This window comes from Anopheles gambiae, chromosome 2 (assembly GCF_943734735.2).
Source record: "Anopheles gambiae chromosome 2, idAnoGambNW_F1_1, whole genome shotgun sequence".
Classification (NCBI taxonomy): Eukaryota; Metazoa; Arthropoda; class Insecta; order Diptera; family Culicidae; genus Anopheles; species Anopheles gambiae.
In genome coordinates, this window is record NC_064601.1 from 32,661,226 (window position 1) to 32,678,831 (window position 17,606).

At 54.2% G+C, this 17,606-nt stretch overlaps 3 protein-coding genes across 5 annotated transcripts; 1 reads left to right on the plus strand and 2 right to left on the minus strand.

The window, feature by feature from the left end:
- Nucleotides 1–101: 101 nt before the first annotated feature.
- Nucleotides 102–7,735, minus strand: LOC11175575 (uncharacterized). Its single transcript, XM_061642443.1, has 6 exons — nucleotides 7,213–7,735; nucleotides 2,024–7,130; nucleotides 1,841–1,940; nucleotides 1,649–1,729; nucleotides 1,446–1,570; nucleotides 102–1,363 (listed from the first exon to the last, which is right to left on the minus strand). The coding sequence occupies exons 1-6, from the start codon at nucleotides 7,478–7,480 to the stop codon at nucleotides 1,240–1,242; spliced, it is 5,805 nt and encodes a 1,934-aa protein (XP_061498427.1). The 5' UTR covers nucleotides 7,481–7,735; the 3' UTR covers nucleotides 102–1,239.
- A 1,203-nt stretch (nucleotides 7,736–8,938) lies between these two features.
- Nucleotides 8,939–10,911, plus strand: LOC1273792 (eukaryotic translation initiation factor 1A, X-chromosomal). 2 transcript variants are annotated; one of them, XM_061642471.1, is made up of 3 exons: nucleotides 8,939–9,409; nucleotides 9,533–9,779; nucleotides 10,249–10,911. In XM_061642471.1, the coding sequence occupies exons 2-3, from the start codon at nucleotides 9,576–9,578 to the stop codon at nucleotides 10,489–10,491; spliced, it is 447 nt and encodes a 148-aa protein (XP_061498455.1). In that variant the 5' UTR covers nucleotides 8,939–9,409; nucleotides 9,533–9,575; the 3' UTR covers nucleotides 10,492–10,911. The 2 variants fall into 2 exon arrangements, with proteins under 2 accessions (XP_061498455.1, XP_312806.2); XM_312806.5 differs by having other exon boundaries at nucleotides 9,276–9,409; nucleotides 9,530–9,779.
- An 839-nt stretch (nucleotides 10,912–11,750) lies between these two features.
- Nucleotides 11,751–16,695, minus strand: LOC1268789 (stabilizer of axonemal microtubules 1). 2 transcript variants are annotated; one of them, XM_061642469.1, is made up of 7 exons: nucleotides 16,587–16,695; nucleotides 14,418–14,712; nucleotides 14,125–14,331; nucleotides 13,737–14,025; nucleotides 13,298–13,647; nucleotides 12,322–12,607; nucleotides 11,751–12,248 (listed from the first exon to the last, which is right to left on the minus strand). In XM_061642469.1, exons 2-7 carry the CDS (start codon nucleotides 14,475–14,477, stop codon nucleotides 11,956–11,958), a joined length of 1,485 nt encoding a protein of 494 aa, XP_061498453.1. In that variant the 5' UTR covers nucleotides 14,478–14,712; nucleotides 16,587–16,695; the 3' UTR covers nucleotides 11,751–11,955. The 2 variants fall into 2 exon arrangements, with proteins under 2 accessions (XP_061498453.1, XP_061498451.1); XM_061642467.1 differs by lacking the exon at nucleotides 16,587–16,695 and adding an exon at nucleotides 15,109–16,511.
- Between the last annotated feature and the right edge of the window lie 911 nt (nucleotides 16,696–17,606).

Below are 17,606 nucleotides of genomic sequence, written 5' to 3' on the forward strand. Positions count from 1 at the left end.
CAGGCTCTCTCAGGTCGGCGATCGTCTGAATGTAATGTGTCTTTTTTGCCCTCCTTTTCGGAATGTATTCGTAACAGTAGCTGAACAGCAGCATGGCTGAGTTGCTTTTGAGCAAAACACGTAATAATTACTACTGTTTATTGTATCATATCTTGTTGTTTCACAGTCCAAGGAAGGTTGCTGTTGGCTTAGTGTTATTGTATTAGTGTTGTTTTTTTTGTCTGCCCCTCCCCTCCCACACTAATTACTCATTGCCGATCATTCGATCTTTGCTTGCGTTTGCTTTAGAAATATGTGTTTTTGTTTTACCTCAACATATATACCACACGTTAATCGAAACCGTGCATAGTAAGTTCGAAACTAAACCGCATCTTTTGAAAAGAAATGAACTCCTGTACACAACCCATTTCGACATTTTGCCAACACAAAACACCTAAAGACGCTTTCGTTCTTCAGTTACTCATTAACTCGCTCCTGCCCCCTTGTTTGACAATATCTCTTACTTGCGTATCGACGGTGTTAGCACACCCAAACTTTGCCCTTTTGAAGGCAGCGCGCTTTCACGACAAGACAAAACGAAACCTAATCGAACACATATACGGCGTCGTATCATCCAACACCGTTGCGATGGAGATCGATTTCGAACGTGCGCATACTAACCAGGGCACGTTTTTAGTAGTTTGAAAACGTATTTCCACTCCCCTTCTTTCCACCTTATGAGCAATGACTTATCACACTAGAGGCTGGTAATATTTTACGTTGCTTTACACGTGAAACTAAATTATAACGATATTGCCTGATTGTTGCTTCCGATTCCCGCTAGGATTACGCATCACCTACTTATACCTACACCAATAAGGTATAAGGTTGGATACCGTTTCCGGAGTGATGTGGGAAGACGGGCCATTGAGGCTAGGAGAAGCGCCTTGCAGCAGGAAGCTAGTGCAGAAAGCAATCCGCATTCGTTGGCATTGCTAACGATTCTTCTTCCTCTTCCTCCTCTTCTTCTTCATCCTCCTGTTCTTCTTCTTCTTCTTCTTCACCCTCCCCCTCCTCCTCTTCCTCCTCAACCTCTTCACCGACAGCTGTTGTGGGTGGCTCTTCCGTACCAGTACCATCGCCACCCTCGCCGTCGAGCGTCGTCTCGTCCAGATGGGCTACGACAAGGGGCAGTGCGGCGGTGTAGTGGTACTGCCGCGGCCCATCCACCGGCGTGCTGCTGCTGCTGGTGCGCGGCTGTCAAATGCTGTAGTCCTTGTTGAAGTTCACCTCGATGTCGACGCGACAGATCGGACAGTGCTTGTTCGTCACCAGCCACTGGTCGACACAGTCCTTGTGGAACAGGTGCATACAAGGGAGGCGGCTGGGAATGGGCAAGGGAAAACATGTTAGAGCCATTTGCTGGCACGCAAAACCTGCACACTGTACACTGCAGCGGCACTCACCGAACGTCATTATCAATTTCGAACTGCGACAGACAGATCGTACACTTTTCGCTGTCCTCGTCCGTCTCGCTGGCGCGCCTTAACCGTTTGTACTTGTGCGGGAACGTGTGTGTTTCGATCATTTCCTGTGCGGAAGAGGGAAGGAAGTAGGTCGTTATTAGAGCAGCTCCCTTTCAATGGGCGGCCCACAATAAAACACCTACCTGCGTGGCACCCCGACTGGTGCAGGAGTCTTCCATGACACGCACGAACCGATTCAAGCTGGACAGCAAGCTGGGCCGGAACTGCATATGTGTGTGTGTGTGTATAAAAATAGGGAAAAACGAAAACCTTTGTGAACAAATCTGCACACTTACATCGGCCATCGGACCGATCTGGCACCAACGCCCACTTACCCCAATGCTGAACTGGATTTCCGAATGGCTTCCGAGGAAGTTGCCCTGCGTCGGTATGTGATGGTACATGTGATGGTGCACGTGCTGATGATCGTTTCGCCTGTCGGGGGTGGGGGAAAGAGTAGAACACACATAGTACTTTCTAGTTCTATAGCCCAAGAGCCCATGGTAGCTAACACTTACCGGAACAGATAGTTTGCATCGCTGGCAACACGCCGCAGCGGACGATGCACGCGCAGATTCAGCCCCTGGTCGGCCGACGGGGCCGGGTTCGTGCGCGGATGCGTGTTGTGCAGGCTCGCGTAGTACCGATTGTACGGTGACATCGTGTTGGTGCGCACGGAGATCGGAAAGCGAACGTAGTCGGTGGTGCCGTCGTTGCCGGTGGCGCCACCGCTGCCGCCTGCCGCGCCGCTGCTATCCGTTGCGGACGGCGGGATCGATGACGGAGGCGGTGGCGGTGGTTGACCCCGTGTGGCACCGGCCGTACTGGTGGCGGACGAGCCAGCGCCGTGGAAATGCCGATGATGGACAATGTTGTGGCGGGGGCAGCTAGCCGGAGGAACTTCTTGCTGATGTGTCCGGTGCTGCTGATCCGAGGAAGAGGAAGTGGTGGAGTGGGCATTGCTGCTGCCCGCGGCAGTTCCAGCGGTTCCCGGCACAACGACGGCCGCCACCAGCGGATACATCCCGTCGTAGTGTGCGCCCCGCGCGCTGTAGCTCGTCATCGGGGCCACCCGGGAGGAGCGATGCTGAAGGGGCGGTGTCGCGGTTCCGCCGTTCATGGCATCGCCTCCCCCACCGCCGGCCCCATTCACGACGGACATCATGCGGCGCTGCGCTTCCGCCGCCTGATGCTGCCGCAGCCAGAGCGACTCGTGCGGCGCGTACGGGTGGCGCCGCTGGATGACCGTTTCGAGCCGGCGGTGCAGCTGCGACGCCCGCTGCCTGAGCGCGGTGAGGCTTTGGGCCAGGTTGAGCGGGGGCGGTGACACGGACGACATCGCGGGCAGGGGGACGCGTGCGTCGAGCGAGGCGGACGGGCCCCAGCTGCTGCTGCTGCTGCTGCTGCTGCCAGTGCCTTCGGTGAGCGTATGGTGGTAGTGCGCGAAGCCACCCGACCTGAACCCGTCCACCGCGTGTGGTGGTAGGACCGTGGGCGGCGGCAGTGATGGTGGTGGTGGTGGTGGTGGTGGAGGAGGCGGAGGCGGTGGTGGTGCTCTCGATCCTCCGGGCACAGCGGTGCTGGCAGCAGCTGCATTGTTGTTGTGGTCGTTGGTCCGGCGCAGTACCGGCGGTGTCGGGGCGAGCAGCTCCGACGGCAGATGGTGGTGGTGGTGGTCGTCGTCCGGTGCGTCCAGGTCGTGGCAGCTCCCCAGCGGATGACAGCCGGAATAGTCGATCGGACTGTCCGAGCGGGACGGGAAGGACGATGGGGCGTGGTCGCGCCTTCGCACCATCACCAGCGACGAGCCGGCATGGTGGTGGTGATGGTGGTGGTGGTTCGCCGGTCCGCCGGCACTGTTGCGCCACATGCTGTTCGGCGAGTAGTGCACGTTCAGCGGCCGGCCGTGGCCGTAGCCGCCGGCGAAGCTGCCGAGCGATGTGTTGTCAATCACGGAACCGGCCGAGCTGGACCCAGCCGCCCCGGCAGCAGGCAGATCGGTACCGTGCGTCGGCCCTCCACTCCCGTATGGCGGCTGCTCGATGATGTCCTCCTCGTTCGACACCAAATCGACCACCTCCGGTGCAATGGCAAGACCACTGCTGCCACCGCTCACGACGTTGCCCGTCCCGTCCATCTGGCGCTGCTGCTGCTGTTGCTGGGCTCGGGAGGCAGGCGAATAGGAGGTAGATAGAATGGGCGAGGGTGTGATCGTTTGCAGCGCGTGCAGTTGATGGTCCGGTCCCCGCGGGCGCTGACAGTGCACGCACTCCTCCGTCGGGAGGTGATGCGTAGCGTTCGGATGTGGCTGCAGGTAGTGCGGATCGTTCAGCGAGCGGACCAGCATCGGGCAGCGGACACAGCCGCAGTGGCGCATCCCCAGGTCCGTCGGTGCTGCACCCTCCTGGCGCGGGTAATGCCACCGACGGATGTACCCGTGTCTGGCCGCGCTCGCCGCCGAGTAGCTGCTGTGACTGTCCGGTACGCTCGCCAGTGACGATGGAACCCCATCGAGCCGGCGCTCATGTCGACCGGAACCACCGGCGGACGAGCGTGGATTGTGCGCACCGGACGGTGGTGTATTGAGGTGGCGCGAGCGGGAGGAGCTGCTTACCGGCGGTGTGCCGGTACGTACAAAGTGCGTGTTGAGCAGCTTGTGCGCGGAGGACGCTGCAGGGCGCGGTGACCGGTGATCCGTGCCCGAGCTGCGCAAATCGGACGGTGCGGCTAACTCACGCCGGCTGCGCTTGTATTGGAGCGCGTGAATGAGATAGCGGCGCATCACAGAGGTACTGCCGCGTTCCATGCGCAGCCGCCGCAACCAGGCGGAGCGTTCCTGCACCCAGCTCGGACGGACGCCGGAACTGCCGCCGGCGTGCTGCGCGGACCGCACCACCTCCAGATCGGTGTCGTCGTCGTCGTCCGAATCGTTGGTCAGATCGATTGGTTCCGCCCGGGAGGACGGGTGGCGGTTACGGGTGCGCCGCTGGCGTCGTAGCACACCGCTGCTGCTGCTGCCACCATCTCCACCATGCCCACTTGCGCCACCGGCAGCGGTACCGGCCACACCGGACGCCGTGTTGCTGTACGGAGCTTTATTGCCACTCGCTTCGGTCATGCGCTCGATCATGATGACGTCATCGTTGTCATCGCTAATGCTGATGCTGCTCGAATCGGTGATCCAATCGAGCTGCAGATCGGGATGGGGATCCAGCGCCTCCGAACCGAACAGTCGACGGGTGGCGTCGGACGGGTTCGTTTGCTCGTCGTTGCCTGCCGGCGCTTGCGATTCGCCGGCCGGAGTTGCTCCATCCGCCGCTTGACCTCCAGCCCCGACGGAGACCGAACTCGACGCAACCTGCGTTTGCGTGTTGTCCACTGCTAGCGGGTCCATCGCAAAATCGCCCTCCGTATTGCTCTCGCCAACCGCACCAACGTCATCCTCCACGAGAATAACGTCCTCCTCCATGCCTGTTTTGATGTACGCTCCATAACTATCTCCAACGCCGCTGCCGTCGTTACCACCTTCGTCGTCCGTATCGTCGTCGTCCTCATCGTCATCATCATCGTCGTCATCGTCGTCGTCGTCGCTGTAGAACGGAATGCAATTTCTTCGCCTGTTTAGACGACTCGGCACAAACAGCGGACCAGCAGCTGCTTCGCCACGCCTGGGCCGATTCAATCCGCTCGGTCCCGCTTTGGACGGTTCGGTGGACATGGTTGATGGCAATCGTGACGTACCACTGCCGGCGCCAGCATCCGGTGCGTCCGGGGCGCACACCAAACTGAACGATTGTGACACAACGGGTCCTGCGTTGAAGGGCCCGGCAGTATCATCGGCTGCACCGCTATCCATGGTAACTAATGTGTCGTTGTCCAGGGTTACCTTCGCATCCTCCGCCTGCTCCGGTTCGATTTCAACGTTTGGCAGCGGTGGTTTTACATCCACAGGGGCGGCGGCTCCACTACTGTTACAACATTCCGTTGTTGTGGCCGTCACTTCCTGCTTAACTGCAGGCGCACTCTCACTAGCACACTCGGACGGAACTTGTGGTGGTGGTGCGGGGTGTGTCGGCAGCTCCTCCGATGGTTCCAATTTCACGATGCTCTGTTTCGTGTCCGGTAACGAAACGGATTCCGTCGATTGGATGACAGAAGATGAAGGAGGTAGAACTGAAGGAGGAGCGGGTGCCATTGCTGCTGCTGCCGGTGCCGGTGTTGATGCAGGAGAGCACGAGCAACACTCACGCTTAATCGGTGGACTGTTTCGCTCCTCCCGATCAGGTCGTTGTGGCGTGCGGGAACATTCCTGACAAAAGCACCCACCACCATCGCCACCACCTCCACTACCGCTGGCAGCATTAGAATCAGTGGCAGTTTCCTGTTTAATCGTAGGCCGACTTGAGGACAGCGCCAGCAAATCGGGTTGCTGTTGAACCCGTCCAAACACGCGAGACGATTCAGCGCTGATGCCGGGTCCGCTCGGCATGCCATCATCACCTCCATTGGTGGTCGGACCGTCAACGACTCCACCACCACCACCACCACCACCATTAATGCCCACTTCATAGGGTTCGAGTTTGACTGCGTCCAACATTTGCAGCGGTGGCTCATCCCGGGTCGGTGTGGGTGGTGTCCGACAACCAAACGCTCCGTTAGGAACTTCCGTCGGTGGTTCCGTTTTAATCGTTGCACCACCACCCGTTGACGTACACGCCTCCGGGACGGTTGTTGGTTCAATTTTTACCCCCACACAGCCGGACGAATCGGAGCGTGGGGCCGGGACCGGGACCGTTGCTTCAGTCGGCCGCTCCCTCGTACAGCTCCCATTGCTGTATCCATTCCAGCAGTTGCTGCTCAGTGCCGGTGGATGGTGCTGCTGCTGCTGTGCATCATCGTCGAGGAACCGTTTGCGAGCGCGTCTTACCTCGCTGCTGGTGGATCTGGGTGGCATGTCGGCGTAATCGTTGGTAGCGTACCCGAACGCCCCCGTGGACGGTGTGTAGCTGCTACCCTGCTGCTGCCGGTAGTGCACCTGATACGGGTGCTGCGTTGGAGTCGGCGCAGGGGTATCATTGACAAAGGTGCGGCCTCCGTGGCTCGCATGTGTGCCGAACGTGCTGCTGCTGTTCGACGACGATGACGACGAGGTGGCCCCGGATTCACCCGGATGAAACTGCCGGTACATCGAGCCGAATCCGCTGTGATTGTGCTTCGAATAGTCGTAGCGGACCCGCGTACGGGACGAGCTGGACACGGACGACGAAGGAAATACTGCGGCCGGTGGGATGGGCATTATCGGGGAGGGCGGTGCTGGCGCTGCGATCGATACGTTCGGGTTGGAACTGCGCAGCGGGTAGTACGACCCTGCTGCACCACCACCGGATCTAGCTGCATCTGTTCCGGTTCCCGTTACGGTTCCTCCTCTTCCTCCTCCTCCTCCTTCACCCCGTTCGCTGCGATCGCACATGTACAGACACTCGTCGCCAAAGATGTCCGGCACGGCGTGGGAAAACTCCCGATTGGGACGGGCAACGCGCATCGGGGTGGACGGTGCCGGTGCATAATCGAGCGAATTGCTCCCGCTAGCAAACAGCGATGGTTCGATGTCTCCATCGTTCGACCCTGTGGGAAAGGAAGGGGAAAAGCAGTGATTAGTTTCATTATTGGATGAAAGGGTAGGAGTGTGTGAAGCCAGCATATATACCCGGTACTTCCGGCGCAGCGTCCACGTTCGACTGTATGGCCGTGTCGAAGATGTCGCGCAAGCTGTCCACGGTCGATGGAATCGTCGTGTCGAACAGGTTCCCCTCCATCCATTCCGAGGGACATCCCAACGGCGTCGGGGAGCCACCAGCAGCCACAGACAGGTCCGGTGGCACGTAATCATCCTCGCCGTTGCTGCTGGTGGTGGCGGCTGCAGTGACCGAAACACTACCCCCACCGCCAGCCCCTTCTCCAATCTCCCCGTTCATTCGACTAAGCTACTTCCTACTGCTTCTTTGACCGTCACGCAGTAGTGTTGCGTACGCTTATTTTTAGATAAGCCTTTCCGCTAAAGAGTTCTCTTATTTTAACGTATGACTAAACGGACGCGTGCGGGAATGTCCCCTACGGCTGCACCCAGCAAGCAAACTGGTGTGTCATCTGGATCGCAGTAGCCGTTTCATTCGGCCAACACTTTTCTCCGTTGCCGTTGCTAACGCGCACGCTAGGATGGTGTGCACTCACAGCCATAAAAAAAAAAAAACAAATGTTTCGCCAACAATCTTTCTGCTGGCCGCGGCCCTTTCCCGAGCCAACGACGGCGCCACACACGAAGCTAGAACGTGTCGTAAAATGCACACCCGACACACAGCCTTGCTTGTGGGAAGCGGATTGGAAGCGACACACAGCGCGTTGCAACTACACGGGCCTGCACACACTACGCCACTTGCAAGTCCGACGGCAGTCACCTACACGCACGCAGTACGATTTCATCTTCACCGCGCACACTTGCGTGAAGCCCTAGCCCTATGGGGAGCAGCAGGGCGGAATGGCGAACGTTCTTTCACGTATTCTCGGAACTTGGGCGTTAGGGGGTAGGTCGTAAAAAAAAGATTCGGACACAGGTTTTCACAGAATATCGGACCTAGCTCCCCCAACGCAGTCATACACATACACACACACACACACACTATTACACCACCACTGTGGAAAAGGCATACGAGCACGGAAGTCGGGTGTCTTCTCGCTGCAGCGTATGCGATTATTGGAACGTCAGCTGCAGGGGAGGATTCGTTTAGAGGAAAGCCCCCCTTCTATGACCACAACCAACCAGCAATGGGCGGGGGTCTAAGCAGCTCTCGAAGCACTTGGTTGACACGGCTGCAATCGACGGGCAAAGCAGTAATGGTGCGGTGAAGTCATTCGGTTCATATCTTTTACGACGCAAATGCAAATCGCACATATACGGAACACAAACACACAGGATCCACCACCGATAGGGGGACCCCGTCTAGCTCGACATCACAGTACACACACACACACACACACACACACACACACACTCGCATACACTGCAGTTTCTGCGTTCTGCCGTTGTTCTCAAAGTCCGTCGTTCTGTCTTTGGAATTTTGGCCCTTTTTCCCGCAACGATGCAGCGGCGAGGCAGCAGTGCGGGTCGGAAAATCAATCCGCTACGGTGCGGAACGCAGCAACCAGAAATGGGTTTCGCTGGAAAACCGAAACACCACCACACTTCAGCCGCGCACGTCCATCGCACATCTGTTCCGAGCTCGCTTTGTTGACGATCATGGCAGGTGAGATGGTAGTGGTGTGCCTACCATCTGTGCAAAGGTGCTTGCAGGGACGGGTATGTTTCGAATAGCGCTGAATGTACAAACAAGGCAATTTGTCAGATGAATTGTGATTTTCAGCTTACAAATACTGTTGAAAAAATATTTACACGATGAAAAGCTAACAATTTTCTTTATCATGAGCAAAATCATAAAAATTGTGCAACTGTTTTGGTGTGTACATCGTGTTTCTATGAATCTTGCACGAAATTTGACAGGATGACAGACGAAGGAAATGAATGTATCCACCAGGTTGGACAATAAACAACAACTGATAATTTTTAATGCTAGAAATAACTGCTAAATACTAAAAACAACATTCAAAATATTTTTTAAAAATATTTAAAAAGCGATAATGAAGTAGCTAACGCGTTCTGCTTGCTAAACTGCTTGCCTATCCATTTCCTAAACACCCGTCACACGGACCGTCAAACGCACATTCAATATGGTGGAATGTCACGACGAGCTCGGTCGCGTACCAACCCGACCGTGTGCACAGTTGCAAAACAAGAAGAAGAATCAGCGAGGTTTCTTTTCGGTCATCCACGCTGTGACGGCAGCACTCTGGTAACTAGTTTCTTCGCCCTTTTTCCGTGGAAAGCCAATATTTCCGCACTTTCCACGGCCCCGCACGCAGTAGCAAAGCAGTGTGAAAATCCCCGCCTTCCGTGCTCGATTTCGTTTCAGCAGTACGTTTGCGTGAAGCAATCACCAGCCACATTGCTCGGTAGCCATGCCGAAGAACAAGGGAAAGGGAGGTAAAAACCGTCGTCGCGGTAAGAACGAGAACGAGTCGGAGAAGCGCGAACTGATCTTCAAGGAGGATGAGCAGGAGTACGCACAGGTCACGAAAATGTTGGGCAACGGCCGACTGGAGGCGATGTGCTTCGACGGCGTGAAGCGGCTCTGTCACATCCGTGGCAAGCTGCGGAAAAAGGTAAGCAGCAGTGCTTGGGGTAGGGGCTGCTGCCCCTTGCAAGGTGCATTGGTTGGTGGTGTGTACGTTCTTTCCCCCCACTCTTACACTGCCTTCACGGGACAAAGAGCATCGTGCGAGAGTGCGTGGAAAGCATCGTCGCCTTGCTACTGGACCTTTATTTAAGGGATGAGTAATACCCGACTGTGGGAACATTCCCGACCCGTCAGCATAATTTTGCCAGTTGTAGGTAGTAGCTTGGGGTGGGATTGTGGGGGGTAGTAGAGGAAAGCAATTTTTGCGCATCGTCAATGACACAAGCGAGTAGTGAAATGCAGGTCAACCAAGCCATGCACACCACCCAACTCGCTTGCATACGTGTGTGACGAGGTGAACGCGCAATTAACTAATAACACTAATATCCCACGCTGCCTGCATGCCTTGGTGTATGTGTCGGTCTTCTTTTGCTGTGTTTACATTTAACAAACAGGTCTGGATCAACCAGGGTGACATCATCTTGATCGGTCTGCGAGACTACCAGGACTCGAAGGCGGACGTTATCCTTAAGTACACGCCGGACGAGGCCCGAAATCTGAAGACGTACGGCGAGTTCCCGGAGTCGGTGCGCATCAACGAAACGGTGACGTTCGTCGAGAACGACATGGACGACGATATCGAGTTCGGCGACGACTACAGCTCGTCGGAGGAGGGCGACGCAATCGACGCCATCTAATCCTGCCGCATGGCCAACAACAGTTCTAACATCCGTTCTCCACCGTGTGGCGGTGTACGAGAGACAAGAGAGGAAACAGCAACAGCAGCAGCAGCTAGAGTTACAGTACTGTTTAACAACAGAAACGGAACCACAGCCACCAATAATTAACAGCAAATCCATACAACACTGCAGTATAATGTAATGTAACGAATGATGCGAAAGGTGCTTGTGTGTAGTTCTGTGAGTTGCAGTAAAATATTGTTTTGTGAATCGAAGCCGTGGATGAAGTGAATTGTGTACTGGAAGGAAGGATATGGCACGCGGTGAGGCAGCCGACAAGTGAACTATTCGTGTTGTATAAGAAGTTCCAAATTTCCAGCCGAGAAGAAAACCGTTTATATAGCACAGATACACCTACATAAACACACAACAACCGGATTTGTGTTCTGTGTCGTTAATTACGCAAAGAAAGTCGTCCTAGTGTGGTCGTCCGCCTTGAAACCTCGAAGGAAACTTGGAAGCATCGATGTGTGTAGCAAAAGTGGCGTCTGTCTGGTAGTAATAAGTCAAAACAGAATGGTCATGCTGTGCAATAGGCTTATCGCAAATGATGTGCAGCATTGTTTACCAAACATTCGTAGCGTTTAGTTTCCGAAAAGCATACAAATTGACAGTGGCTATGAAATGCACAACAAATCGTGCTAACATAATAACTGGTCTTCATCTGGTGTTCCTTCACCAATAATCAAACCAGTGGAGTTACAGCTTTAACCAGGGATTAACGAGACAAAGAACTAAGTGATGGCGACACCGCCAGCGGCCTTACCAGTAAATTCCCGCGTAAAGCTGATGTACGGAACATCCTTTAGAGTTCGCCCAAATCTTGACCTATGTCGAGTCAAATGATAGGCACTGCGAGATATTTTTTACGCGTTCGAAAGCGATGCTTGGAAAGATGTTTGAATTAAAGTCGTTACAATTAGGTGCTGCAGGATGATCTCACTTTAGTGCAGCAAATCAGGCATTCGAGAATCTGGTGGAAATGGCCATGTGATTCGTATGATACCGAACTACCCTACCACGCATAGTACTTTTAGTTCATTCTCAAGCAGAAATGGCAAGATACTGCGCGTCACAAAAGACACAAGATTACTGAATGGCAAACTGGAGAAGTTCTTGATATAACAATTCACTCCCCACCTTCCCTTGAGATTTTAGATAGTAGTTTTGTAATCTGTTTCTTTGTTGCTCTTACTATCCACATACCAACAGAGATATATGATATATATTTTTTATGTTTCGTCAGCCATAAAAAGGAAAGGGAGTAAATGGGGCAATACTCTACAGGATTTTCTTTTTTCAACTTATCAGCACGAAGGTAAACACAAATATAAAACCGTTAGGATTTGACTTGCAAGCTCTCCGACGCAAAGCACGACGCAAGGCACCGATCCGATTCGATCACACCGTGTGCAGCTGAAGCTACTTCACAATAGCTGCGCGCGGGTAACTGACACCGCTGCACGCCGTGTCCACGTTTGCGCAGCAGTTGACCGCGGCCGGACTGCACGATTGGCAGCAGACCGCCCCACTAGCGCACGGCTCCTCGATGTACTGCCCGGGTGGTGCGTAGCTCAGCTTCTGCACCGTGTCCGAGTCCATCGGCAGGTTCGGTGGCTGGTAGCGGGCTCGCTGCGCCCACGGGTAGTGCTCTTTCTGCGGCAGACACACGGGCATGTAGCTTAGCTTCTGTGTCGTATCACTCTCCATCGGTTCTGCGGGGAACAGGGGGAACAAAACGGGGATAGTACAGGGAGCGCGCACAAATGCAAGTACACGGCTACTTACCCTCCGGACGCTTGTAGACCAGGATGGGTTTGCACGATTTCGTCGGCACAATGTTTTCCTTGTTGGCCGGGTAGGATAATCGGTTGACGGTGGCACTCTCCACCCGTCCCGTTGGCATCTTGAGCGATCCTTGCGGCACGATCGGGTCCCGCTTCGCTTGCCCCTTGCAGACAAAGTCGTGCCGCTGCGTGGTCACCTCCTGCATGGGCCCGTCGCCGATCAGCGGTGCGGGACGGGGACGGATCGCTGCCGGCCGTTCCGCATGGCAGTGGGTGGCAAAGGATGTCTGCAAAAAGGAGGTGGCAAAAAAAGACAAAGGAAGAATTGACAAATTTGTGTAATTTAAAATATAACGGAAAACGACAGAATCGTGGCATGCACTCGCGTTTTAGGATGTTGGAAGGCAATTAGAGCTTCGTTCGAGTCCGAATGAGCCTTTGGGGGAGTGCTGTATGTACATCATATCGGTTTTAGAAGCAAATGTAAAAAACAAAATCATTGTAAAATGCTTATTTTGTGTAAAATGTGACGGTTCTGATTCAAGGACAAAATGTGTGCACCGTGAGCAATTACATCATTCAGCTATAGGCTAGAGCTAATAGTAGTAGTAGTGTTAGTAGTAAGGATGTACTTTCCTGCAATTACCTTGAATCGATTGCTGAAGCGTCACACGCGTTCGTTACGTGAAACTTAAAATGGCAGTGTGCACGGCAGAACTTTAAACTCAATCTACGCGCAAATTACGCAAACGTCTAACATACGTTTGATGATGATGCATACGTCCCCTCCCTCCCTCACACACATTATACCAACACTACACCAAATGCAACACAACGCTCTAACTAGTACCGAGAGAGAGATAGAGGGAGGAAAGTGGCTCAGCGGCTCAGTGTCCACACATCAACCCGTCCCGAGCGGCCGAGTCCGGCTCGGGTCAGAAAAAGTTGGAATGATCCACGACATAGCTAGGATATACCTTGTACACGGTGTCGTCGTCCAGCCGCTGCTCGGCCACGCGCAGATTGGCGACGGGGCGTATCGCGGGCGGCCGCTCGCCGCACGTGGCACTGTGGTAGCTCTCCTTGTAGACTGTCTTCGATTCGAAACCCGAACCGGCAGGTACGGAAAGGTTGTTGTACGGCAGCACCATCTTGGCCCGCTCGTTCGCGCAGCCCGGCATGAAGCTCTTCTTGTACGTCGTCTCGTTGTCCATCGGCACGTCGGGCGGCTGGTAGCAGGCGCGCCGCGCCCACGGCACGTCCTCTTTGGGCGGTGGGCAGATCGGACCGTAGCTGAGCTTTGTGGTCGTTTCGGACTGCATTGGGACTGGAAGCGAGGAAGATAAGAAAGGTAGTAGAGTAGGTGCAACAATGACCAGTGAAGGTTAAAACCAGGGCCCCCGCCCCCGCACTCACTCTCGGGACGCTCGTACTCGCGCAACGGTTTGCAGGAGCGGGCCGGCTCGAAGCTGGCCATGTTCGGGCAGCTGTAGGACAGCTTGTTCATCGTCTGCTTTTCGAACGGTGCGCTGTGCACGTGCATGTGCCCCGGCGGGACGATTTTGTACCGCTTTGGTGTCGTTTTGGCCACGTAATCATGCCGGCTGGTCGTCACCTCCTGCAGCGGTCCCGGCTGTATCAGCTGATTGCCGGTAGGAACTATTGGTTGCGCTCGATCTACATTGTTGTAACCAGGGTAGGAGAGCTGCAGGGGAAAAATCGAGGGTTGTTACGGGAAATTCATTCAATCATCAACACTAGCGACATCACTAAGAGCTAACTTTTTTTAATGCTTCACACTTACCGCTGTGACGGTGGTTTTCTCCAAACTGCCCGAATGTGGCACCAGATGGCCCTGGGGCTTGATCGGTAGCGGGCGAGCATTGACGACCAGCTGGGGATCGGCACTGAAGGACGTTTTGTAGGTCGAATCGCCACCGAACTCCACCTCGGGCGCTTTGTACGTTACGATCGGCTTGCAGGACTCCCGTTTCGGCGGCTGGACGTAGCGCTGTGTGCGGGCGAATCGAATCGGAAAAGGCGATTTTCACTAAGCAGCAAGCTATTTTACATACATCTGCTCCCTCCCCGGCTTACCACACGCTTCATGGGCACACATCCCGGCCTACCGCAGGCACAGTTGCAGCACTGTGGCATCTCGGCCGGGCAGCAGTCAGCCGCGGGAACGGAACAATCGTCGACGACGATGGCGGACTGCGCACAGGGCTCGACACAACACGGGTAGGACGGATCGAGGCACGCTGTGTCGAGAATTTCTCCACCGGTTGGGGCGCAGCAGGGAATTTGGGGCGCTGCTAATGGTACGGCAGCCTCATCGCAGTAGACAGTGCAACCCGCTGCACATGGATCCTGCTCCGCGACTAAGCACACTCTGTCGGGATCGGACAGGGAAGAAGAAGCATTCAAAGGTCATGGATAGCACACACTCACACAGAGGCACACAAGCAGCGGATTAAAACACGCGGCTTCACATTACCGCCAGGAATTGGCAGGGTGAATTGGGTCCTGCAAACCCACCTACCCTTCACTCCAACTTCCCAAAACCTGCACAGTATCGCCCGATTGTTGCGAGGATTATTAAATCAATAATACCTATATTTACGCTATTTAAACAGTTCCCCATCACCACACCCTACATCCTCTCCCACACACCTTCCCACTTGTGTCCTCATAACGAGGCCAAGAGCATCCGTGGCCTTCGAAAGGAGCGGCCCACACTTCGGAACAAGCAACCCCACGACCCGTCCCGCCTCCGCTACCAACTCACCCTTCCGTTTCGGCCATCGGGACTTGAACTTCCGGTTTTGAATGGCTTGAAAATTTCGAACCTAAATTTGGGCAGCTTCAGGCGTTCGGACGGACACGCGAGGGGGCACGATCCGTTCGGGATGGGATGGTTGCAAAAAATGAGCCCACTTTGCTGTGCAAGCAGAAGCGTCGCAGCCTGCTAGGATTTTTTTATTGCTTTTACGCGCGCTGCATTTCCATCGCGACCCCCCGTGGCACGGTGGGCGGGCGCAAAGAAAAGGGACTGGGTATGGCCTACTGGTAGTTGGTTTTGGTTTTTTGGATAGCCAGAATGTTGCTTTCCACTGGCACATGACCCGCTTTCTGCTCGCTGGGGGGGAGGTGGGTGGATGAGTGTTCATTTCCAGGTCAAACAGTAACGAACGGCGGTGCACGTGGGACGACAGAAACAACCGACTGGCAGAACACTCTACTGAACTGCCATTGGTGTGTGTGTTGTTCTCGTTTAAATTGAGTTTCTTTTTGCGTGTAATGTTCTTCTATTTATTTTTGGTTCCTTTTCTTACATCGTTGCCTGTCTGTTTGCGAGCATGAAATTTGGTATCATCCTAATTATGCATGCCCCACTTGCGATTGTCCACTGGGCGTACTTAATGATCCTGGAAACTGGCTCGCTTACCGTTCGCTGTGAATTGATTCGTTTTTTTCTTATTCTGCAAAAGGGAAATGCAGCTTTTTTACCAATAATGGGCGACTACCGAAGGCCGACGACAGCCGCGCGAACAGGAACAACGTTAGGGACAAGCAGGAAGCGTGTTTCTATTTTAGTTTTACTCCTCCCTCCTCCCCACCGCTTTTGGCCTTGGACATCGAAGCCCAGCGTCCATGATTAAATAATGCCCCCACAAAAGGTTAACAGCACAAGACACCACACCACTGCGAGCCTTCTGTTGCACAACAAACATTAATTCCACACCTTACAAATGAAGCGAATCAGGCTTTAACGACACTTTTGGGAACATTTGCTCTCAAGTTAAAGAGTGTAAAGGGGTGTACATTTAGCGGAAGAAGAGTAAATCATGCGTAAAACCTACAGACCACTCAGGTTTTGCTAGAGTGTCCATTAGTGCGGATTTTTGTTTTGGGAAAGCACACTCATTGAAGCGGAAGTGGTGCGAATTCCATCCTTATCGTGTCGGCTGATCGCGAATGTTTCACATTTTTATAACACACAATTTTAGTTTCGAAATAAACTTGCCCTTGCCCATCTACCCATTCTGAATCGAATCGTATTGTCGACTGTCCCTCAATTCGCACTGTGAAGCACCAATCTGTGCGTGCAAAGCTAATCACCGTTGGCTGTGTCTTATGGGATGTCTGAACCACTTAGGCACGTGTCACGCTTCGTTCACGCTTCAGCCACTAGACAGACACGAGGAGGCAAAGGAGAAGGGGGATGATATTGACGGTAGGAAATGAGAAAAGCTCAGAGCTTACTTTGTAAAACGCGAGCGATCCTAAAATCGAAGAGCCCACAGGGGCACGCCACAACACCGCCAACAGCAAGGAGCACGAGAACCGAACCGAACCGAACCAGGCCGCGAAACTGAATGCCGAAATAAAACCGTCCCGCGAATGGACTCTCCAAAACCGGCGGCGGCGGTTCGACTCAAAATCGACCAGCGTTGGTTGGGGGAGAACTGCGAGGGGCGAGAGAGAGAACTTCATTCAAATGCAGGTCAGCAGGGTTTTGGTGGTGGCAGAAGTGGGAGCTCACAGCAGAGGGATCACATTCGAGAAAATGAGAAAAAAAGCCTCATCGTCCTGTGTTGTGAGTGAGCGCGCACGGTTAACACCAACACACAAGCTGCCGAGCAAACATACCGGCGGCGCCTTAGTTGAACTCCCCGTCCCACCCTTGTGGAAGCTTCACGGTCGAAAGGACGCACAGCCACACACTGCTGGTGGGGGTGTAACGTCGAGAAAGAGAATTAGAGAGTGAGAGTAAGCAAAAAAAAAAACAACTGGGGGAAAAATATCCTTAAGCACCGTTCATGTAACGGTAGGAAAGAGTTGGCTGAAAGGCCACACAGCTGGGGGAACGGTACAAACATTTCCAAATCCTTGTCCCACCTGGTAACGGACGACGAAGGACGACGAGTTACGCGTGTAGCCAAACCAGGATAATACGGTGGCTTACGCTCCCAAAAACGGTGTTACTTGTTTTTACACGCATTTCCGAACAAATTCACACCCTCTTTAAACCAATCCAGGGGGGGGGGGATATACCTATATCCCAGGGGCAGGGGGACCCAACATGACGCCATGTTTGTCTTGGAACGCTTGGCTAATCAATTTCCCCTATCATTGAGGCAGTCCTGCTTGCTTGGGAGAGACTTGCGAGGAATCCGACAAACGTGCTGCGACGTTCCTTCATCCGTCACGCGGGGCATAAACAGGTCACGACGACCTGGTACTGGTACCGATGATAGGACAACGCGATGGGAAGCGCAACCA